Below are 23,693 nucleotides of genomic sequence, written 5' to 3' on the forward strand. Positions count from 1 at the left end.
CGAGCCATGGAAGCAGCTGGGCAGCTCCAAAGGGTCCCTCCCACATCCTGATGCCCTCCCGGGAGCTCCAGGGCCAAGCCCCTTCCTTAGGGCTATCTTCCCAGATGCAGGGCGATTCTCACTGCAAATGTCCCCTGTGGGAATCATTTGTGGGGAAAGTTCTCATCCCGGAACATCCCCTGTGGAGCTGAGTCTGAGGCTCCTTGCATGGGGGTTCCCAGGATCGGCTTGCAAGCTTCAGTGAGTGATGATCGGAGTAGGGGCTGAGTCCTTACAAGACTGATGGCTGGCTGGGTCCCCACCTAGGAACCAGACTGCAGAGCAGTGTGTAGATAATCTTATTGAAGACACACACACCTCTGGCCTTTGAAATCATTTTATAAAGAATGGCACAAATTGGGGTTTACATTTACCCAATGACTCCCTCCCCTGACAGGCAAAGCCCCTCCCTCTGCTTAATCCCTCAGCAGAGGGCTGGCAGCTCATTATAAAGCCCGGGGCTGGAGACGGGCCTCCTCCCCCTGCTGGAGTTGGCGGTTCCCAATCGCTGAGTGGCCGGACTGCAACTGTGCCTGCTTCCTTCCTCCCTAACGAGAGCAGGGCCCACACAGTCCTCCCCGGGGCCTGTCCTTGGCCTTCGGACTGTCCAGTGGCCAGCCAGCTCTGCTTCTCTTGGATTTCCTTGTGATAGGAGACAGCTGGGCTGGGATAGGGTTTGGAGCGCCCCAGATCTAAGACTGGTGGATGGGGCACCATGGGAATGCTCTGGGTCCCTCAGGATTGGTGCTCTTCCTGAGGTCACTAAGCTCCTCAGTGACCTCAAGGAAGACGGAGATCGTGTGAGATCAAATGTGTCTCCAGAGCCGAGGGCGTGTGTGTTTCACCTGTATGGGGACGTGTGTCGGATCAGATTTGTGCTAACCTCTAACGTCTATTTTTAAAGTGCACGTGAGGGAGGTTTGAGTTCTAACCCTCTCTGTCTGTGATGCTCTTGGCTCTCCTTGTACCCTAGCCTATACCCAAATCCCATAAAAAACTATCCCCAGCCCCCTCCCTCCATGTATGCAGGTTTGTTTTTTCAGACCCCAGGAGAAGGGCAGGGTGCCCAACCATTTCCTTGCTGAGCTGGGAGGAAGGGGGAAGGCAGAGAATCTAAAGGTCGATTCAAGTTCTGTACAGGTCCTTCTGGGCTCCAGCCGCCAGTCTCAGCTTGAGGCTTCCCCTGCGCTGAAGCCCACGGGAAAATGCAATGAGGTATTTCAATGGTCTGTTCTTAGCTTCTGAGCCCAGAGCTGAGTTCCATCTGTCCAGACTGTCCTGGATCCCCCGTTGTCCCAAGGACACCTTGGTCCTCCTAGAGGTCCTAATATTCCCTGCCCCCCTGTTCCAGAAGCTGGTGTGAGGGGCTCGGGAGAGAGGATCAAGCAAAGCTGAGGCTGGAGACCTGTTCCTCTCGCCCCGCCCTCTGGATCTTGGCCCACTGGCCAGGCGGGCCTGTGGGCAGAAAACCAGTCTCAGCATTTGCTCAGTCCCAAAGAACAGGTAGGGCCACCCCCCAGGGTCACGGGAAAGAAAAAGGCTGAGGGTGGCGGGGAGGTGGTCCAGCAGGTTAGGGACTGGAAAGGAGTCCTTCCTCCAGGTCACTCGGACAGCCCCTCGGGGGCCTCGAGTTCAGTGCTGAAGAGTTCCTTGTAGAGTGGGGGGAAAGCAGCTTGGACCACGATGGGGTGCAGATGCTGGAAGGTTTGCAGCTTTTCCACATGCTGGCTGCACAGGCTCCGAAGCTTCCCCTTGGGTGGCAGCTGGAGATGGGTTAATGGGGAAGGAGGGTCAGTACTTCAGGGCTCTCCCCAGAGCAACAGAGTCCTCTCCCCTTTCCTCGCCTAGGGTAGCCCTCCGCCTCTCTGTGCACTTGGCACTTGTTGGAACAGCTGGACCCCACGGGTAGGGGTAGGTATTGTCAGGAAAGCAGAGGCAAGGGAACACTGATGTGGGCCAGGTGTATGTTTTCTGGGTGAAACCCCCAATCATGTTCCTGCTACCCCTCAAAGGAACCCTGTTAAAGCCTTTAGTTCACACTTTATGCTCTTAGAATAGTGAAATTCTGTGAGTCTCTGGTTTATACACGGTCACATGACTCTTGGCTTTTGTTGATACTGTTCCCCTCACCTGGAATGCCTTTCCAGTTCTTTGCTTGGCTAATTCTTACTTTCAAGTGTCACCTCCTCTGGGAATATTTCTTTACCTCCTGCTCCCCCCCCCCCCCCCCAGATTAAAGGTCTTTTCTCTGTGTGGCACTTAAATCCCATTTTAGAAAAATGATCCAATTTGTCTGCCTTCCTACCCTAGGTTTAAGCTCCTTGGGTAGGGTCTCTCTCTCTCTCTCTCTCTCTCAACACTACCAGGACTCAGTTGGGGAGGGGGGAATGAAAAAGACCCAGAGAGACCTCATTGGAAAAGGCTAAAAAAGCCATTTATCTTCTGCAGTTTCCTCTATAAGCAAGTGAGGCTTAAAAACACCTCTCACAGCCACCCCCACCCCTTCTGCCCAGTTTAGTTTCCCGGGAAAGGGCAGCCAGGGAAGAGCAAGCAGCATGGGACCCCTGGCATCTCTTAAATTCCTCGTCTTTTCATTTGTTCTGCTTTACTTTGAGTTTCTTTGGGCTTTTTCGATAGTTTCATTCATTCATTCATTCATTCATTCATTCAACATTCATTCATTCACTTACTCAGATAGACACTGGGATGGGCTGTGGGGATACATCAGTGGATAAAATATCTACCTTTACTAAATGAATGTTCTAGTGAAGGATCCCAAAAATAAACAAATATATAAGATGCCCGAGAATTTCTTTAAAGAACAATAAAGCAGGGTGAGGGGCTTTTCGTACGAGGTGTTCTGGGAAAACCTTTCCAGAATGAAGGGATGGAGCAGGCCGTTTAGAAAACTCGAGGAAGAACATTCCAGCAGCTGGAACAGCAAGTACGAAAGCTCAGAGATACCACTGTGTGTGGAGTGTTCAAGGACTAGCAAGGAGGCCAGTGTTGCTGGAACGGGTAGCTGAGGGGGCAGCGGAAGGAGAAGAGGTGAGAGAAGCAGTCAGGGGTCATGTCATGAGGCCGGTAGACCCTGACACAGCCTCCGGATTTGCCTCTCAGCACAGAGGGCAGCTATCGGAGGGCTGAGAACAGTGCTGTGTGGCTGACACAGGACAGGCAAGGGTGGGACAGGGGTCCCGTTCGGAGGCCTCTCTAACAGTCCAAGTGAAAACTGATAGCTGGGGGGTGGGTGCCGTGTGAGTGGTGTCAGTGGGGAGGTGATATATTCTGAAGGTGGATCTAACCAGATGTGCTTCCCAGCTGCTCTCCCAGGTTCCGGTCTCTGTCTCTCCTCCTAACCTATTCTACCGGACTTGACGTTCTTTAGGGCAGAGACAGACAGTTGCTTAAGTCATTGCTGTATCCTCAGCACCGGGCACTGTGCCTGGCACATAGCAAGGGCCCGTGGCTTGAACACTTACATAAGTGGTTCCTTTACACTGGCTCCAAATTAAATTGCCTAAATAATAGCTCCGGTGATATCATTCTTTTAGCCCTTGGGGCTCGCCATTGCCTAGAAATAAAGCCTTTACTCTTTAATATGTCATTTAAAGTGCTCTCTGATTTGCTCCCTGACCTAATTTTCAAGCGCGTCTTCCGCTACTTCCCTGCCTCCATCAATCTATCCTGATCTCACACTTCAGTGAAAATGTACCATGAACTATATTCTCCATGTAGGCATTAGTTGGTCTCCTTAGTTTTACTCAGATTGTTCTCTAAACTTGAACTGCCTGCCCTAACCCGTTTGGCTCAGTGGATAGAGCGTCGGCCTGCGGACTCAAGGGTCCCAGGTTCGATTCCGGTCAAGGGCATGTATCTTGGTTGCGGGCATATCCCCAGTAGGGAGTGTGCAGGAGGCAGCTGATCGATGTTTCTCTCTCATTGGTGTTTCTAACTCTCTATCCCTCTCCCTTCCTCTCTGTAAAAAACAAACAAACAAAAAAAACCAAAAACCAAAAAACTTGAACTGCCTGCCCCACCCCGTGAATGTCTGTTAAAAATCTTACCTATTTCATGGCCTAGTTTAAATGCTCCTCTAGGAAGCATTTATGATTCACTCCTTTTACCCCCAAATTATTTTTAATCCTGTTCTATGTTCTCCGAACATTTTCCCCAAAATCTCTTTTCAAAGTAATGTATCCAGGCACAGGGATATGGTGGAAAGAGCACTGGGATTAAATCTTGCATTGATCACCTACCTATCCTGTAAAATTGGCTAAGTCACAGAAGCCTCCTTAATCCTACGGGAAGCTATTAATACCTGCCCTATTGAATGAGCTGCCCTGAGGATGAGCAATCACATCTGCCACGGGCAGCACTTGGTTAATTGCATTATTACTATATCACAGTCTACGCTATATCAGAGCGATTCGTGCAGGACTCTCTTCTTCGTAGCAGATTGAAAACTCGTGGTGGGGACAAGGACACATCCCTGTATATTTCCACTCCACAGTGCCTTGTAGGAGCGGGTGCTGGGTAAGTGTTGGCTATATTAAACTGAATTGCTCCCTGGAGGTCCCTCCCAATCCCAGGCTCTCTAACTTTCCATCTTTGCGCACATAGAAGTGATTGCTTGTTCCCTCAGTTCCCGTGCTGTTGCAAGCTCTCTAATGCACTGTGGCAGATGCTTCTCTGTAGCCTCGGAGTCTGGGCCCCACCAGCCCTGATGTCACAGCTCTGGCGCTGGGCCTGGCCTTGTCTGCCCCAGGGACTGCTCCTACCTCTGCCAGGATGCCTTGGCGATGAGTCTTGCAGAGATGATGGTGAAAGGCCAGCTCCAGATTGGACTGAAGCTGTTCTACTTTCCTTTTCTCTTGGAGCCCTGGCCGGCCTGAAGGAGGGGAAGGGGCCACAGTGAGAACAAGAAAACACATGGACATTAGCTTCCACCAAAAAGGGTGTACAATTTTTTGTTTGTTTGTTTGGTTATTTTTTTTAGAGAGTGGACGGGAGGGGATAGAGACACAGAGAGAGAGACATTGATGTGAGAGAGATCCATCGATTGGTTGCCTCTAGCACACACCCTGACCCGGGCCAGGGATCGAGCCTGCAACCCAGGTATGTGCCCTTGACCGGAAATGAACCCAGGACCCTTCAATCTGTGGGCCAATGATCTATCTACTGAGCCAAACCGACTAGGGTTAGGGTGTACTATTTTGGACATCTGTTCTGGATGAGGTCTTTCAGCTGAGTGTGTGTGTGTGTGTGTGTGTGTGTGTGTGTGTGTGTTGATTTGACAATGGTTAGCTCTAGGGCCTTGGGCTTGGCTGCCTACAAGGAAAACAGGGGGGAGAGATGAAAAAGATAAGAACTTCCAATCTCCCTACTCCAAGCTGTCTTCTCCCTGGTACCCTAGTATTTCTCATAGCCCATCCAGTGCTAGGCACTAGGCTTCTGCCATGGAAAAAAAACACCCCAAGAGATTGGAAGAGAGCCGCTGTCCGCTAGCCAAGGGTGACCTCAGATGGGAGATGGCCTTCACAAAGCCACCTAGGCCAGCATCAGGGCCTCTGCAGCAGTCTTCAGCTAACGTCAGCAGACAAACTGCCCTGGCTCCATAAAAGAGCCAGATGTCATCTTTTAAACTGTTATTTCCAGTTTAAGGAATATTTTATGTCTCTACTCCTTGGCAGAGCCAGAAACTGATCATTTTGGGCTGTAAACTCAGGTTAGTTGCTGGCGCACTTCCCCAGGTTCTCTGAATACGAATTAGCATTCTGCTGGCCAGGCCCAGCCCAGGCCACACCCTTCTAGTGGAGTGCTGCCAATATGGCGTACAGGCTTCAGGTGAGTCCACACAGAGCAGAGATTCTCGAGTTTGGTGGCACATTATGACCACCTACCTGGGGAGGCTGTTAAAAATTCTGGTGCTCTGGCTACACCCAGATGAATAAACCTTGGAGTCTCTGGGAGGTGGGCCCAGGTCGCAGTCCTGCTTACAGCTCCCCAGGTGATTCCGAAGTGTGGTCACAGTGGCATGACTGACTTGGATGCACAACCAGGGAACTGGCTCACTTCCCCTCATCCTCACTTCGCCCACTTCTCCAACCCCACCTGTGCTTCGATTTTCCCTCTCTCAGGCTTCTCTGAATCTGCATTTTAACTCATTTTATTTTATAGCAATATTGGGCTTTAATGGGCTCATATGCTCTTTAATACTTATTTAATTGATTTCAGAGATAGGAAGGGAGAGGGAGAGAGAGATAGAACATCAATGATGAGAGGGAATCATCAGTTGGCTGCTTCTTGCACGCCCCCTACCAGGGATTGAGCCTGTAACCCGGGCATGTGCCCCTATGAGGAATCAAACCGTGACCTCCTGGCTCATAGGCCGATGCTCAACCACTGAGCAACACTGGCTGGGCTTATATGCTCTTGAAGCAATTTCCCAGGCTAAATCACATCCGAAGGTCTCTAGACCCTTCAATATCTGGCACACCCCTGCCAGCTGAATGTCCCTTACCCTATCCCAGCGACACTCACTGGCATTGATGAGGACCAGGGCTGTGTAGAGGGCAATCTCGTCCTCGGAAAGGCGCAAGGCACTCAGGGAGCGGGAGAAGTCGAAGATGGAGCTGATGAGCTCACTGCAACCTGATGGAGAGGGAGCGGAAGGGTAGGCCAGCTGCGTGAGGCCCCGGTGCCCGGGGATGCCCACCCTCTTGGTGTTTGGAGCAGAGGGGGCAATCTGCCGTGAAAAGAGGATGCCCTGGGGCTTGAAGCTTTAGACCCACCCGACTCCTCACTCTCGTTCCCCCTGCTTCTCACCCAAGGCTCGGAACAGCTCCACACCACCGTATTTGCCTTCAAAAAAGACTGTGTGGTTGCTGGCATTGTAGGCCCGGCACATCCTCACCAGCACCACTTCCATGGCTCCTGAGGCGGGGAGGAAATGGGCAGGTGGGGCGTCACACAAAGCCAGGCCTGCGTTTCTGTCCCCCGGGGCATCCTGCTTCCTTGACCTCCTCCCTCCACTCAGCCCTGCCCTGTTCCACACCCGGCCCCCTTCCCCCCAGGCCTGCCCACCCTCCCTGGGCACCTGCTTTGAGGAGCACAATCTGGTCGTTCTGGCAGAGCTCCATAAAGCCCGAGAGCCTCTTGGCGAACTCCACCACGTACTGAATGGCCTCGGTGAGGCGGTGGGCACAGCGTTCCCACATCTCCCACATGGACTGCAGGGAAGGAGGAGGGTCCCACTCTAGCCCCTTTAGGACCCGGTGGCCGCCCCAAGCCCTGGGAGCCCGCACGGACAAATTGCAGAGGATAGTTTATGAACTCCCAAATGCTCTCAACACGGCCGTGTGTCAGCCTATTCTCAGCACAGATGCACACTCGGGGTCCATTCCTGGGGTTGGGTCCCACTTCCTGAGCACCCACCAGCTGCTGACATGGACTGAGCTCTTGTGGGAGAATAAAATAGTCTAAGACACAGCTCTGCCCTCAAAGAGTTTACATCTTGTTGAAGTGAAAAGCACCTACTGACCCCCTCCCCCAAAAGACACACCCAAAGGCCTCAGTAGTCTAGAGAGGCAACAGGTCAGTGCCAAAGGAGTGTTTTCAGAGCCGGCGGTACCGTCCGAGTGGGACAGAGGAGAGAACATACGCTCTGGAGCCCAGTGGACCTGAATTTGCCTTTGGCTCCATCGCTCTGGGTCCTGGAGTGAGTCTGTTAACCACTCCACGCTCAGTTTCCAGGTCTGTTACAAATAGAAATACATCCCAACCTCACAGGTTGGTTGTCATGGGTCAAGGATAGTGTCTGTCAAAGAGCATTTCGCACAGTGCCTGGCAGGGCATGGTGCTCAACAAGTGGTGGTCAGGGCTCTGCCTGGTGTTATGGTTGACAGAGGAGGGACAGTGCGCCAAGGTGGGGGCCTGGAGGCCCAGCCAAGTGTTACCAGGCAGAGGCTCGGGAAAAGCTCTGGTCCACCTGCTGGGAGGTGGACACCCCCACTTCAACGTGGGCGCACATCTGTGTCTATCTGGGATGCGCTGCTCAACCCCAGCCCACATGGTGTGCAGGTGGCCACCTCGGGACGCCCCAGTGGTGGGATGTCCCGCTCCGGGCAGGTCCCCTGGCCTCACCTTCCGCTGGTAGCCAGCCACCTCCTCCCGGGAGAAGAGGTTGGAGCGCTGCCGTAGCAGGTCCTCCAGCCGCAGCTGACACGTCTCTCGGTAGGACTTGCACACGTTCTGCACCAAGTGCTCTGGGGCCAGAGAAGAAGGCACGGGCTCCGTCTCAGCCAGCGCCTCCCCACACATATGAGGGCACCCCTCTGCCTGGCCCACCCCTGCTCTGCCGACCCCTCCATCCCTTGTCCAGGACCCCTCAGCTCTCTCGGGCTCACATTTGGACCTCTCTCTCGAAATCCCCTTCCTCATCCTCCCCACCCCCTCTGCCTCCTCAGCTCACCAATCTCCGTCAGGGAGGCATAGGGCGCCTCGGGGGTGCTGCGGAAACTGGGGCTGCGGTAGCTGTCCGGGCCTTGTCCTGGGTCCCCCAGCCCAGGATGCCTGGGGTCCTCCAAATGAAGTCCGTATCTGTCAGGGGTCAGCTGGCCGCCTGGGCTGTAGAAGCTCTCTCTGCCCTCAGCCTTGCCCCGCTCTGGGCTGTATTCGAGGTGGTAGGAGGCCCCGTTGAGCCCGGCCTTGGCCAAGCTGTTGGAGTAGGAGGGCCTGGAGCCTGGGGCTCTGAGGAGGCCAGGGGGACAGGCGGAGGCCTCGGGCAGGTCAGGCGAGGAGCCCAGGGGCAGCTGCCCATCTGGGAGCCCCAGGGTGCAGGAGAGGGCGGCTGCCCCCTGGCCCCCCACAGAAGGGGTTCTGGCCACCAGCTCCCGCTGCTCCCGCTGCTGCTGCTGCTGCTGCTGCTGCTGTAGCTGCTTCTGCACCTCAGCGTGGAGGCTGTCCCTTTGCTTCTTGGACATGCGGCCAAACTTGACAGCTGAAAGAGGTGGGGGGCCGGGAGCTTTTGAGGCGGGAGGACAGGCCCTGGGCAGAGCCCGCAGCATTTTGATTATTGCGGGGTTAACTTGCTGCTCCCTGAATAGCCGAGGCCAAGTCTTGCCTGAGAGCCTGCCTTGGGGGGGGACTCTGTTCAGGACCCTCCCACCTCTCTCTCTTGTTGGCTTTGGGGCCCAGACATTTCGTCTGAGTAAACTCTCCCAGTGTGAACCCAGCTTCTAAATGTGGCCGAGTCTAAGCCATGAGTCTGGACTGAGAATTCTGGCCTCCCGATGTCGGGGCTGGGGGTGGCCGAGGAGGGGGCCTCAGGCTGTATCGGGGTCATCTCGCCTTTCGAGGAGGGTCGGAGGAAGAGGAGGCTGAGAACACAGGTCTCCCTGTGGTCAGGCTGCAGGCTCCCTGGTGACCTAGATACTCACCACAGCCCAACCCAGGCTCCGCGGCTTGTGTCTGAACATCCTCTTCTGCTCTCTCTTTCCTGCCTTTTCGCCGCCCCCCACCCCTCCCAGGTGTGGGGGCACAGCCCCTCGCCCCGCCTGCCCCTTGCACCCCTGCCTGTTTCCTTTCACTTTGTTATTTTGGGCGCTGAAAAGTGCTGACAGGCTCCTCTGGCTCCCCCTCAGCTCATGCCCCCCCAGCCCGGCCTGGGTTCCCTCTGTGGTGGGGTGGGGTGGGGTGGGAGTGGGGGCGTGAGGAGAGGGTGGGGGAGAAAAGTGGAGAAAGGCACCAGAAACAGCAGGCCCCCCACCCTCCCGGCCTCTGGGTTACCCTCAGGCCACCATTCCTGACACAGTGTTCAAGGATGGGGGTGAGGGTCTGGCAAGAGAGATGGGCCAGGGCTAGAGCGATGGGGCAGGAGAGAAAGAGGGGAGTGGAGGGAGGAGGATCCATCGGAGGACAAGAAAAGGAGGAGTTGGGGACCACAGGGAAAGGAGGGCTGTTCTAGCCGAGCCTGAAGTTGGGGGCTGGGAAGCGGAGGAGACAGGGCCTGTGGGAGGGATGGAGAGGGGACCCCGGGAAGGGCGTGTGCACAGGCCAGGAGGCCCCTCAAGGCTGTAGGGAAAGCTGGGGGGCTGCCCACTGGGCCTCACCGTCTCGGGACATGCCCAGGGCCAGGCATTTCTGCAGGCGGCAGTGCTGGCATCGGTTCCGGCTGGTGCGGTCGATGGGGCAGTTCTGCTGGCGGGTGCAGGCGTAGGCCACGCTACAGTGCTGGCTCCGGCGGAAGAAACCCTAGGGAGGCAGGTGGAGACCGGGCTGCTGGTCATGGCCAGTCCAGCTCAGCCCCCAGCGCCTCCAGCCCACGAGCTCCGGCCCCAGCTTTCCCAGGTCCTGTGGTCAGTTTCCTCTCCTCCATTTCCTGGTGCGATAGCAATTCGTCCTGCAATCGCTTCCCCAGCGTAAGACAAGGCTCCTGTGTGCAGGGCCCTCCGGCCAGGCACCACCCCAGCCGCCTCAGGAGCCCATCCCTGGGGTCCGTGGCCACCACCCGCCTCTCCTCATCGCTAGGAGACTGTGTACACGTGTGCGCTCACCTTGCACCCCTCACAGGTAATAACCCCGTAATGGATCCCAGATGACTTGTCCCCACAGATTTTGCAAGGAATCACTTCGATTTGTGCTGGAAAAGAAAGAGCAGGAGGTGGGCCTGGGGCCTTCTCTGGGCCCTCCCCTGGGTGCCTGGCCTGTGGATACAGGGCCATGGTCGGTGCTTCCCACCCCGCCCAGCTCGGCTGGGTTTGCTCTTTCCCTCCTGCAAACTGGAGGGAGTGCCATGCGAAGTGCTGCCAGCCCAGGGGCTGTGGGGGCCGTTTTTGTATTTTTTTGTTTTGTGGGGCGGCCGGGAGCTGTTCCAGCTCTAGAGGGGCAGAGACAGCAGCTGCAGGGAGGCCACCTGCTCAGCGCTTCAAGTTTAAAAGGCCCCGTTGCCTCCCTCCCTTTGCCTCCCTCCCGCCTGGGGACCTAGGAGTCCTCGCTGCTTCACAACACCTGCTTCCCGCCCAGGGGGCTTCCTCTGGGCCACCCTCCCCCACTGGGCTCCCATGGGCAGAGTGTGGGGCCTGGCGGGAAGATGTGGCACACCAGGCTGGGGGCACCTGGGCCAGGTAGAGATGCCAACCATCCTCAGCCGGGCAGGGGAGGCTCGGGGCGGGGCAGGGGCCACAGAGGGGGGCCCAGAGAGGGTAGGGAGAAGAGCAGATGAAGTGCAGGAGAGTAGGGCTAGCAAGCCAGTTCTGCTGGACGCCTGGGAGCCAGGGAGAGCATCAGACAGGGCTCCCAGGGCCCTGGCCCCAGAGCAGAGAGGGTGGCCCTGTGAATAAGCCTATGTGCACACGAAGGCCTCCGTGTTCAGCTACATGCACACAAATCAGGAGTGTTTATGCTGCGTGGGGCTTGAGACCATCTTGTTCAGCCTTTTCTTTCCTTTACCGATGAAGAAAGAGGCCAGATGAGAAAGGCGGCTGGCCCAGGTTCACACGGCTAGTTTGACCCAGAGCTGGGTCTACACTCCAGTTCCCCTGAGCTTTCCATAAAGCTGCTTTGTGTACACGGCGTTTGGGTGCACACATCAGTGGGCATGTTTGTGCGCGTGTGTGTGTACACATGAAAGGTACATGTGATTTGTAAGCCAATGTATGTCTGCGTGAGCCAGGGTGCACACGTACATGTTTGTGTGTTAGTGTTTGTTCACTGAGCACACTATAAGCGGTGCCTGCCCCTCCCTTCACTGATGCCGGCCCCAGGCTCATCGCCCGTTTCACCCTGTCCCTGTCAATGCCCACAGCTCTCTACTGAGTTCCAGGGCCCAGCGGTTGGCATTCCTCCAGCCCATCTTTGAAGGGAGCTGGGCAGAGTTGGCATTCCTGCTACTTCAGGTGTTTTTGTCCCTCCCAAGGGCATAGACATCTATTCTCTGCCATTGCTGACCTGCTGCCTCCCCTCTGAGTCCCCTTCGGGCCCAGACCTAGGCCCTGATCACGTGTAGGGTCTGCTGAGGTGAGGTGGGAGCGTGACCATGACTTGCCCGCCACTCCCTGAAATATTGTGTCCATCAGCCTTGAGGTGAGTCAGACTAAGCTGCCTCCTCCAAGAGGCAGGGCACAAGGGGTCTGACACCCTCCACGAGGACTCGATCCCCAGCCCCAGCCCTACTTGCCTGTGCATCACACACACAGAAAGCTGTGGTCATCCAGGACTGGGGGAAAGTGAGCTGCACAGGTTCCTTGCAGTGAGTTAAGAGCAGATTGGAATGCATGGAGGGAAGAGGGAACAAGAGGGGTTTGGGTGCTTGGAAAAGGGGCAGAAAATGTGGGGGCACCTGCACGTCAAGTCACTTCGATTCTCTGGGCCTCAGGTTCCTCGTTGGTAAAATCAGGATAAAAATAACATTGCCTGTCCATGGGGTGGGTGTAGGTGGTACAGTTAATTGATATCACCATGGGGAGCATGGGCTATGCAGTTACTGCTGAGTGGAGCTGAGGGCGAGGAAAGCCAGATCTGAGGTCGCCGGACATGCTTGTGCCCCATGGAGTCTGCCCTTGCCTCAACACCTTCCCCCCAACACTGTGGTCTCGCTCTCCTCAGTGGACCTGAGCCCAGAGAGGGGAGAAACCAACGTGGGTCACCCACAAAAGTAAGCAGGAGGGAGATTAGGCCAAGCCACAGTGGGAACTCGGGCTCCAGCCCTGCCATCGACCACAGGCCTCCCAGCCTGTTCCCTTCTCCCAGAGCCACATCCGCATGCGTGTGTGTGCTGACCACACGGGTGACCCAGACACATCTCCCTGTCCCATGCCTGACCCGCTGCTGGCGCGGCCCTAGGAACCTCACAACAGTGTGACCACGACCTTGCCCTTCTCATGGGACTATGTGGCCAGCCACAGGCCTCCAGCACAAATACCGGGTTTGGGGGGTGTCTGAGTTCAGACCCCAGCCATGAGGCCAGCCACTGCCCTATGTCCCCAGCCGTAGGCCAAGACAGAGGTACCCAGTGAGACAGACACAGAGTCAGAGGGTCCAAACTAGAGGGTCAGATTAATAGAGACTTAGACCCAGAGATGGAGAGATGGCCAAAGAAACACAGAAAAACCCAGTCTGTCCTGGCCCTGTCCGCCCTGTCAGGCCCTTTTTCCTACTCCTCCCTCCTTCCCCTGACACCTGTGTCCCCTTCGAAGCCATCTACCCAAAAACCTCAACGTTAAAGTCCTGGTGCGCATGCGTGTGACTGTGGGGGAGGGGAAGGGAGAGGACGAGAAGGGGACGGGCAGAGGTGGCAGTGGGGGCAGCAGGAATTGAAAAACACCTCGGATACCTCCCCTTCTGAACCTACCCCTGAGCTACCGCCCTGAAGCAGCAGGTGCTGGGAACCCAGATTGGGGAGGGGGAGCTGAGTAATCACAGGATTACTCAAACTGTTGCCTGGGAGCCTGGCCTGCCAGGAACTTACCATCTAAGAGCCCAACGGTGCCAGGAACTAGAACCAAGCAAAGGTCAGGAACCTGAGGCCAGCCCTGCAGCACAGCCCCTAAGGGCCCCCGTGTGCCCGCACGCTGCTCTGGGGAGATCTGCCCATCTCTCCCAGGGCCCAGCCAAGGACATCCTCCCATTCCAAGGACAGAGACATGGCCACATGTGCATGCTGTCTCCTGAAAGCACCCAGTGACTAGATGACTCTAGCCCTTTTTGTCTCAAATGAGATTGCCCAGGGATCTCATTAAAAGGCAGGTCCTCCCTCGGGAGGCCTGAGAGGGGCCTCGATTCTGCGTTTGAACAAGCTCTTGGCTGGGCCCAAGCTGGCTGGGCCTGAGTCTACACTTTTGAGCAGTGAGAACTTCCTCCCTCTTCCTGCTTTTGTGCCAGGCTGCTCCCACGGGGGAGAGGGGGTGTGGTGTTGGTGGTCTCTCTCCCAGCTCATTCTGGTATCTTCTCCACCATCCAGTGTGACCTCTAACAATGTCATTCTGGTGTGGTACCAAGAAAAGAAAATGCATCTCTCCTGGATTGCTTTGCACAGTGAAGGATCAGCAGGGAGCTTCCTAGGGGGAAATACGGTAGAGAGCAAGTAGTCTGTGCTCCCCTCCCTCTAGCCTCCTCTAATCTCACCCTCCTCACAGCTGTGAGATTCATTGATAGCGCGCTTTGAATACATCCAGAGCTGGCTCTGTGCCACCCTAGGAAGCCAGCCCTGGGCCCTGTCCAGGTGCCCTATGCCACAGAGAGGAAATGGTAGGTGCAAAGTGGGGGCTTCCATCTTGGGGGATCTCTCCCCTCAAACCCCAGAACCACCCCCGGGGCCTGGTGGAGAATGGATGCAGACAGAGGAACCTGGGTTCCTCATCTCCTCTTGGTGCCTGCCTCCTCTTTCTCCCTTTCTCCAGTGGACAGCAATTAAGGAGGAATAATAATGGTGGGCTGAATTCCACCTCTCTGCCAGGTTTTGTAGACATTTTTCATTTAATGATCACAACAACCCCGTGAAGTAGGCACTACTTTACTGTCCCCATTGCACCGATGAGAAATAACAGAGTCCGGGGGAGAGTAAATGGCTTGACTAAGGTTACACAGCCGGAAGTGGCAGATCCGGCATTGGAAGTCAGGTCTCTATCTTGAGAGCCAGTGTCCTCAACCATTTAGCTATAGACCCTACAAGAATGAGCTGCCCAAATGCACTGAGGAGGATGGGATAGGGGACGGGTCACTTACTGGCTGCAGGGCAAAGTGTGAAGTGAGGGGGCAGGCTAGGAACCGAATTCAGGGAGGACACCCGTGAACTAAAGCCAGGACTCGTGTGTAATGTAAAGATCCAGAGAGACGATATTCCCTCTGTCCCAGCTCTTCCTCCCGCCTTTACCCATTGCTCATGGGCAGCTCGCCCAGCCCAGCAGAGCTCCCGACTGGGACTCCTCTGGCAGAACACAGCTCCACTGGGTGTGGACTGGCTTTCACATATCTCGGCAGACCTCTCTGCAGATTCGAATAAGTAATGGGAAAGGGGAACGAACGAACGTCTTTTTTCTTAGCTTAGGGCCCCCTCCCCCCCACCCCCCAGCCCAGACTCTGAGTCCCTTTGCCCAGGGAGACCACAAGTGTGCCCAGCCTGTCGCCAGCCTCCCTCCCTCCTTCCTCAGCTCTCAGTTCCTGCAGCTTCTGCAAAGCTGGAAACCACGGTGGTGGGTACCACCGCAGGGGAGCCGGAGGGGAGGGCTAGGCGGGGGTCAGGAGCGAAGCAGTGTACCTGGTGAGCACCCCTCCCAGCCCATGCCGAGAATTTTCTGCTGATGCACCCAGATCCCAGGGCTGAGAAAGTAGCGAAGCTAAAACTCAGGTGGGCGAGGGAGAGTCTGGGGTTTTGAAAAGCCATGAAAGCCAGCCAGCCACCTGAAACCCCCTCCTTGTGCCCCCGCCACCCCCGCAGTCTGGGACTGGAGAAAGGAGGGGAAACAAAAGAATTGAGTGAAAACAACCAGCGAATGGGGGAGGGGATGAATCACCAGGAGGAAGCTCTGAGGAGTAGGAGCCCAGATGGCACCCTCAGCCACCTTCCCAGCCTCCAGGCCTGTATCCCTTCCGCTCCAGGAGGCCCGAGGAGTCAGAAGGACCCTGCCTCTGGCCCCAGGCCCTGCCCTGTTACCCCCCTCCCCCAAATAGCTGGCTCCATCCTTTCTGAGCCCAGGGTCTGAGAGAAGGGGCAGTGTTGCAGCAGCAGCAGGAGTGGACCAGCCATGGAGGCTGGAGGAGACCCTGGGGCTGCCTTCTTTGGAGAGAGCTCTTTAGCAGGGGAAAGTCCCTGTTCCCCGTCTGAGTCAGGGGCACAGAGGCAGGGCAGGGAGGGAGCCCCTGGGAGGGACTACCACACCAGCACCCAGGTCTCGCTGTGATGAGAAAGGCTGGGGCACTCCAGCCTCCAGAGCGCTGGGCTGGGGTGGGGTGAGTCAGGGGTGTTTGGGATCCCAGTGAAGAATGGGACGAGAGGAAGAGGGAAGGCGCAGGAGTGATGCCAGGAAGGAGGGGCCTTTTGTAAAGTCTCCGATGGCCTGGCTCTTGGTGGGGGAGACCGGTGGCACCCTGGGGAGTGGGCTTCTACCTGGCCCACTGCTCCTCATCAGCAGGATCAGACCTGAGAGAGACCAGGTAGAGCACAGCCAGGCAGGCACCTGTATCGCTCGTCCTCCTACCTCCCCACCCAGGCCTCACGCCAGGGCCTTCGCCCATTGGCTCCACGCCCGCCCTCTGGCTGGCTGGGAGGTTTTGGCTCATGGACATTCCCTCCCTACTTAGGAGCAGGGAGCCTGTACCACCCTTCCAGAAACTCCGGAAACCCATGCCTCCCCCTCGCCACCTTCCTAGACGCCATGGGTGTCAGTGTCTCCCTCTTCCTCTCTCCGAGTCTGCGGGCCCCTGAGTTCCGCACTCCAGTTCTGTCTCGGCCCTCACACTGCAGTGTTTTGGCTGTCCTGGGGCTTCTCCATTATTTCTCCATCCGGACTCCACTCTCTCCCGTGTGGCACATTAATCTCTGTCTCGTGCATTGGGCCTCTGCATCTCTATTTCTCCGTCTGTTTCTGCTCCTCGGTCTTCGGGTGTGTGTGTCCCAGTCCCAAGCCCCCAGGGCTCTGACTTGCCCCAGATGTCGTCAGAGGGCATGGTGGTGGCTGGCACTCATGGTGGGGGGGCAGACAGGTAAGTTGGGGCTATGAGATACCCAGAGATGTCCTAGTGAGAAGGACCAGTGGCACAGAGCCCTGAGCAGAAGAGACCCCTCTCCTTCCTCCCAGCCTGGATGGAGCTGTGGGAGATCTCACGTAGGGGTGCCCCCTTGTCTCCCTCGCTCGCTCGGTCCCGGAGACGGCTGCCCTCCTGCCAGCGCCAAAGCACGCCTAGTCATTGGTTCCTGGGGCGGACGGCGGATTTGAGACCATTTCTGGGAAGATGGCTGGGCTAACCTTTGCTGCGAATGGAAGACGCTAGAAGGGAAACTGACATTCCAAGGGGCCCTTCTTCCTGCGGACGTGTTTGGCTCTTCTCACCCCTCCTGGCCCACCCCAGCTCATCCACCTGCTTGGATGGGAGTCTCCATCCCAAGCTTGGGAGCGGAGCTCTTTCCTGTCTGCACCCCCCACCCCCGGGAAAACTGAGTGTCCCTCGCTACCCTTGGGGGTGCCTAACTCGGGGACCAGGGCTCTCTCCTTGGTCCTGGGCCCTCAGAACCTCTCCAGAATTGGCTTTGTGTTTAGGTTCGGCTCCCTTCTTTTGCAGAGGAGGAAACCACGACCCAGTGACTCGCCTGAGACTGCGTGGCTGTGTGGTGACAGGTGGCAGCAGAGCCTGGTCATTAGACTCTCAGCCATGGGCCTTTCCGGGTCCCCAGGTGGCCGTGCTCCTGTGCCCTGTGGGAAGGCGCCAGGTGGAGGCCGGGCCGCCTCCAGCGCAGGCCACAGGGGCCCCGGCTTTCCTCTCTCTCCTGCGCCCAGTGCCCGGAGCGGTACATGAACCTGGGCACTGGCAGATTTGCCCACTCTTGCTCTGCTGGGTGGCATAGGGACCCCAGACATCTGTCCACTAGCTGCTGGCCTGAGACCCCGAGCCAGAAAGGGGGTGAAGCTGAAAGCTTTCTGCTCCCATCTCCTCTGCCTGATCCCTGATCCCCCTCAGCAAATGGGAGACTGGACCTGGGGATACACACACACACACACACACACACACACACACACACGCACACACACACACACCCCTGGACTGGGCAGAAAGCATGGTGGTGCCGAGGCCTGGATGTCCGGCTGCTCCAGGGCCCAGCAGCTCCTGTGGCCCCTTTCCCACCCCATTAGCAGGCAGGCTGAAGGCACAGAGGGCAACCCTGCAGCGGGGGCCGGTGAGTGCGTTCAGGATGCGGGCTACTCACCAACCTCCATCTCCTTCAACTGCGTGATCTGGAGGGCAGCCCCTCGGGGCTCAGTCTCTTTCTAAGGGGAGGGGCAGGGCACGGCTCGGAGATCCTTCGCAGTGCTCAGGGCAGAGGAGCCCTTTACTCTCGCTGCTCTCAGACTCCCCAGCTTCTCCACCCACCTCCCTACAGACCTTGGCCTTGACCGAGACACACCCTGCCAGGGGAGAGGGCTCAGCTTTGCTCACTTTGTTCCCAAAGACACCCCTCCTTTCCAGAAGGCCTGGGGAGGATGGGGACCCAGGCTTTCCCGCTCCCAGGTGGCCCCATTCACTTACTTCTCATGGCTGAGCCGTGGGCTTTGGCACCTTGGCTCCCTGTCCTTCTCAGCCCGGAGTGGTCCAGAGATGGGGCACAGCTGGCAGCAGGGTCGGGGGCGAGGCCTCTCAGCAGAGCCTCAGCCCGCAGCTCTGCACCCAGCTCTCCCCCAATGCTTCTGTGCTGGGGGGTTTAAGCTAGCACCACACAGGTGGCCGAGTGACAACCCCCCAACTCCACTCAGCCACCCCCCACCCCTCCCTAGGGTGCAGCGGGTAGGATGACAGGCGCCCCACGTGGCCAATCTGGGCCTGGGGCAGGGTGTGAGGGGCGGGGCAGCCAGTGGCAGGGGGCGTTGGAAAATTCCAAAACCACAATCGACAGCCACACGCGATAAAAGCTGTTTCCACCTGACAGGGTGGCTCTGGCTGGGGAGCCAGAATGGAGCTCACATGAGCCTGGGGCCAGTTTCCTCCTCCCCCTCCCTCTGAGGACTCCCAAGCCTGACCCTCTTTGCCAGGTGACGCCAGGGACAGGGATGTTTCTAGAGGTAAGTCACAGATATGCCTGCCTGGGGTGGTGGCGTGTTCCACCTGAGACCCCGTGGACTGCCAAGAGCCGTGCCACTGAGGCGCAGTCTGGGAGGCTGCCCCCCCCCCACACACCACCACGCTCATGCCCTCCCTACGGACACCATGTATGCCCTGGGGTAGGGAATAAGTGATAACAGTAGCAGTAATAACCATCAGACAAATGCCCACTCTCTGTAGGAAGGGTTAGTTTGTCAGAAATTTCCTTGAGAACCAAACTGTTGCAATAGAATGATGACGATGCTACGTGCCAGAAATGTTTTTTCAGTGTTTTATGTGGATTAGCTAATCCCCACAAAATACTTTGGGAGCTAGGTACCATTCTCCCCATTTCAAAGTTGAGGAAAGTGAGACACAGAGAGGTTAAGTAACTTGCCCAAGATCACACAGCTAGAAAGTGGTGAAGTCAGGATTCAAACTCAGGCAGTTTGGTCCTGGATCCCACTGAACCAGGGTTTCTCTGGTTCAAGTCTGCTCTGAAGGGCGTCTCAGCTTGGGAGAGGGCTCCTCATGTGTGAGTCTCTCTATAGAGGTTCTTGGCCTACGGGTCCTCCTGAGGGGCCAATCCATTTCAGAGACCCCCTCAGCCTCATATCTGCTCTATGGGTACCTCAGCCTCGGGGGTTCCCTCCTGGGTTCCTCCCTTCTTGGGGTTGTCTCAATTTGGAGCCCATTTACCGGGGCTCTCCGCCTGGAGGAGGTAGGTGGGTAGGTGTACCTTGCCTGGCTTCTCTGGGTCAGATCCCCGGAGGTCTCCATTCTTACCGGAACCCCAGTAGCTCCTCAGCCTGGTACAGGCCTCTCCCTGCTGGCCTTCCTCAGCCCCCAGGAGCTGGGCAGTGGATTGGGCGAAGGGCTGGCCGCCTGGGTTTGGGAGGACACTCATGGGGGTGGGGTTGGGGTGTGGTTGCACAGGGCCAGTGGGTTGGGAAGGGCATCGGGGCGGGGGGGGGGTTGGCCCTGGCCGAGGTTTCTGTGGTTAGGGGTTAAGGGTAGGAATGGAGTTTAGCCACTTCCAGTTCTAGCTGCTCTGAAACTCCCCTTTTACCCCCCACCCACATATGGTCCCTAGCTCCCTTCCCCTAGCTCACGTCACTCCTTGACCCGTTTTCCTCCCCGGGCCCTGCTCAGCATTTCCGTGGGGCCCTGTGGCTAGGGGCAGGTGAGGCCCCACCAGGATTGTGCTGAGCAAAGCAAGCCCCCACCCAGGAAGTTGAAGCATCCTGGATGGCCCCCAGCCCCAGTCTGCCCGGCTCAGGGAGAGAGTGGCGCTGCTGCCCTGGCCGTGCCTCTGCCTGGAACGGGAAGGTCCTAGGCACCGTTGGCAGCGGGAGGGGTGGCGGCGAGCTCTCAGGAGGAACTGGTAGGCCATTCGAGGCAGGGCCAGAGAGGTAACCGCTCCTGCCCCAGAGTTGTCCCCATCCAGTGAGGGACCCCTGCTCATGGAGGCCTTCCCCAGAGCGCCCTCAGGCTGTGAAGGGCACGCCTGGCTCTGGTATGACACAAGCTCTGGGACTGAGGTGGAGTGGGTGCATTTTCTGGGGGAGTAGTTTCTCCCACAAACCAGGAGGGTAGGTTGATGTGCTTACTCCCTCATCCATTGGGAAGTCCTTCCTGAGCTCTAGCCCCTTCTCGCATGCTGGAGCCTCAGCCTTCCAGGGCCCTGGGACCCAGAGTGTCCCTGTCCGTGTGTTTCCTGCAGCGACGAACACTTTCCTGCTCTCCAGCCCTGCACAGCCGGGCCCCAGGCTTGTTCACACCTCAGGATGTGTTAGCCACAGAGATGAACACCAAACCTGGCTGGGCTGCCACAAAGCCTGGCGCAGGTCACCCTGCCTCCGGGCCCCACCCCTTCCCTCTCTGTGTCTCTGTCCAGCATCCCTCCCCTCCTTGCCCTGCAGCGCCCTTTTACTCCTTGTTTCTTTACAATGTCCGCCCCCCTGCCCCCCCACCCCCTGCTCTTCAGGCTTCTTCCTTACCTCCAGGTTTCTTCATCCCTCCCCCTCCTTTCCTCATCCCCCTGTCTGTCTCCCCATCTCCCCTGCTTTTCTAGGCTCCACCTCTCTGCAGGCTGGGCCACCTCTGCACGGCCCCTCCATCTCTGTAACCTTCTGAGAACCTCCCACAGCCCTTGCTGGATTCTGTGCCATCTCTCCACACCCCAGCACCAGTGCTCACCCCAATTCTCTACTCACAGGTGTGGGTCTTCTTTGCAGCCAGCAGCTCTGTAAAGAGAAGAGAGGGGAGTCAGGGCTGACAGTTGAAGACAGTCCCCCCACCCCCCGCTCACTGGTCTCCATCCCCATCCCATTGCTTCCCAGCAGAACCTGGTGTCTGAGCGGAAGGTGGGACCAACCTCTGCACCTCCTCTTCTCCCTTCTCTGCCCTGCAGTCATCCTGGCCCTCTCCCAGGTCCTTGGGAGTGCCAGGCTCACCAGCTCTGGGGTGCCCAAGCTATCCCTTCTGCCCAGAATGCCCTTCCCTCACACCCCTCAGTGGAGCCAACTTCCTCAGCCCTGGAGTTTCCCATTCCATCTCTTCCCTGGAGAAGCTGTACCTCCCACGCCCGGGAGCTTACACTCAGCACCTTGCAGCTGACTTCCTGGTACCGCATCCCTAGCTGATAGCCTTGTGTCATTAGCCCTGAACCAGGGCTTTCCACGAGATGGCAAGCCCTCTGGAGGCAAGGACTGTGTCTGCCCTGTTCACGCTGACCTTCCCAGAGCCTTCCAGAGGCCTGGCCCGTTAGGGGCACAGTACACATTCTGCAGCCACAGTTAACTCTCTGTGGGAGTTCAATCTCTTGGCTGTTTATTTGTTCCTTTAGGCACCTGGGGACCCCAGACGTGTGGGGGTTGAAGTGGGGTGGTGAGGATGTTTGGAGGCAGAGGACGGGAGAGCTGCAAGCACGGAGCCTGCTCTGCCTTCCTAGGCCCTGGCTCCCACGCTCCAGCCTGCACAGGAAGGAGTCCCTTCCCACCAGCTGTGTGGTATCTGGGTGGAGAGCGGGCAGCAGAAGGCACAGGTGGGTGGACGCGGGTGAGCAGGGAGGCGCAGGCCTCCAGGGGGGTAGCTGGGGGGGCAGCTGAGGGGAAAGCCTTAGCCAGAGCATCTCTGGGTTGTTCATTCATGTGGTTAGCATGTATTAAACACCTCCCCAGGGTGGCCCTGAAGGCGCTTCCCCCGCCAGACCTGGTCCATTTTCTACATCCACACAGCAGCTCCCCAGAGGGCACAGGGCCAGCGTGTTGTCCCAGAAAACCCTGCGGCCCTGCCTTATGTCCCCTATAGTTTCCCCACCCCCTGAATCTGCTCTCCTGTTATTTTTCCTTCTGTGGTCCAATCCTGGGCAAGGCCTTTCCCAACCCCATACTGTCCCTCTGGCAGGCTTCCTCGGCTCTGCCCAGTGGGGGTGAGTGGATGTGAAGGCCTGGCCTCTGCTGAGGTGGGGTTAAGGGGGGAGGACTCCCCGAGAGGGAGTGGCTCCATCCGGCCCCTCCCGCCTACCCGCTGATCCTGCCTAGCCTCACCCGGCTTCCTCCCTGACTCCCTGCCCTGACGTGGCACCCCACACTACTCTCTGGCCTCCAGCCTTGCGCCTGAGCGTAGTCCTGGGGTGGGGGTGTCCCCTGTGTGCCTGGCAGTGGCGTCCTTCCTCCACCAGATGGCCCTGGAGCTGGCAGCTCTGGCCCTCAGGCTTCCCTCTCGGAGCTCACAGCTGACCAAGCATGTGGCTGTGGGATCTGCTTCGGGAGGGTCTCTGATTAGATCATTGGTGGGGCCAAGGACTGCCTGCCTCTCTGTCCCCTGCTGCCCTGGGCTCAATACCCCACATTCTCTGCAGAAACGAAGCCCCATGGCCCAGAGCCAGTGGGAGAAGGTGCCAGGGTAGTGGACATGGGCAACTTGCTTCCTCCCCCCACTCTTGTCTGTCATCCTCAAAAGCAGGACAGGTTTCTCCAGTGGCGAGTGAACAGAATGGAAGTGGCCAGCTTCCCAGTCACTGCTGTGCGGGGTTCTAGCCCCCGGAGGCAGTACAACAGCAGTGTCCCCGCTGCTCCCAGGGGTGCAGACTCTTGGGGGGCCTGCCCACATTCTAATCCGCCCCTGGCTCTAGCTTCCCTGCCTGCGCCCCTCCCTCCTCCCTCCACGCACTTGTCTCCTCCTTCCTCACTTCTCCCTTTCTTTTCCCTCCATGCATTTCTCGTGTCTCCCCCTTTCCTATGCTCCTCCTCTCATGTCCCCAGCCCCTCCTCCCATTTCTCCTCCAGTTTCTATCGAGGCTTGTCCTGTCTCACCTGTCCGCGGTCCCCTGACAATCCATCTCTCCTTTTTGCTTCTCTTGTCCCTCCTTCCCTCCTCGTTTCTTGACCAATCCTGCCTCTCCCTCTCCTCTGAACCTCCTGGCAGTCCCTTCCACCTGCCTGCAGGGCCTAGGGCCTCTTACCCTGGGAGGCTCGGTGCTGTCTCTGTGGGGCCCTGTCCATGGGGCAACTCCCTGGGTGCCGTCCTTGCTGCCCTGGCTGCCCAGGAGGGCAGGGAGCAGGGCCCAGGGGAGGGGGGAGGAGTATGTGGAGGGAGGGAGCACCTGGCCCGTCAGCAGGCAGGGGAAAGGAGTGGCTGGCAGAGCATCTTGGCACCAGGAGGGGACAAGGGGAGGGACCTAAGGAACAGATTTTGGAGGCTTGAGGAGAAATAGGATAGGTGAAGGAAAGGGAAGGGGACTGGAATTTACTGATCACCTACTGTGTGCTGGGCCCTTCGCCAGGCACTTTATGTAAATCCATGATTTTCTTCCATCCTCACAACATCCACCATGAGGCAAACATAATTATTCCAGGTTT

At 57.5% G+C, this 23,693-nt stretch overlaps 1 protein-coding gene across 3 annotated transcripts; it reads right to left on the reverse strand.

The window, feature by feature from the left end:
- Positions 1-362: 362 nt before the first annotated feature.
- On the reverse strand, positions 363-23,396 carry RORC (RAR related orphan receptor C). 3 transcript variants are annotated; one of them, XM_080647636.1, is made up of 11 exons: positions 23,297-23,396; positions 21,045-21,074; positions 10,596-10,681; positions 10,152-10,293; positions 8,513-9,040; positions 8,185-8,306; positions 7,139-7,271; positions 6,868-6,975; positions 6,583-6,693; positions 4,821-4,930; positions 363-1,802 (listed from the first exon to the last, which is right to left on the reverse strand). In XM_080647636.1, the coding sequence occupies exons 1-11, from the start codon at positions 23,334-23,336 to the stop codon at positions 1,641-1,643; spliced, it is 1,572 nt and encodes a 523-aa protein (XP_080503762.1). In that variant the 5' UTR covers positions 23,337-23,396; the 3' UTR covers positions 363-1,640. The 3 variants fall into 3 exon arrangements, with proteins under 3 accessions (XP_080503762.1, XP_080503763.1, XP_080503764.1); XM_080647637.1 differs by having other exon boundaries at positions 21,028-21,074; positions 23,297-23,378; XM_080647638.1 differs by lacking the exon at positions 23,297-23,396 and adding an exon at positions 23,148-23,197 and having other exon boundaries at positions 21,028-21,074.
- Between the last annotated feature and the right edge of the window lie 297 nt (positions 23,397-23,693).

Source organism: Plecotus auritus, assembly GCF_963455305.1.
Source record: "Plecotus auritus genome assembly, chromosome: 12".
Taxonomy (NCBI): Eukaryota; Metazoa; Chordata; class Mammalia; order Chiroptera; family Vespertilionidae; genus Plecotus; species Plecotus auritus.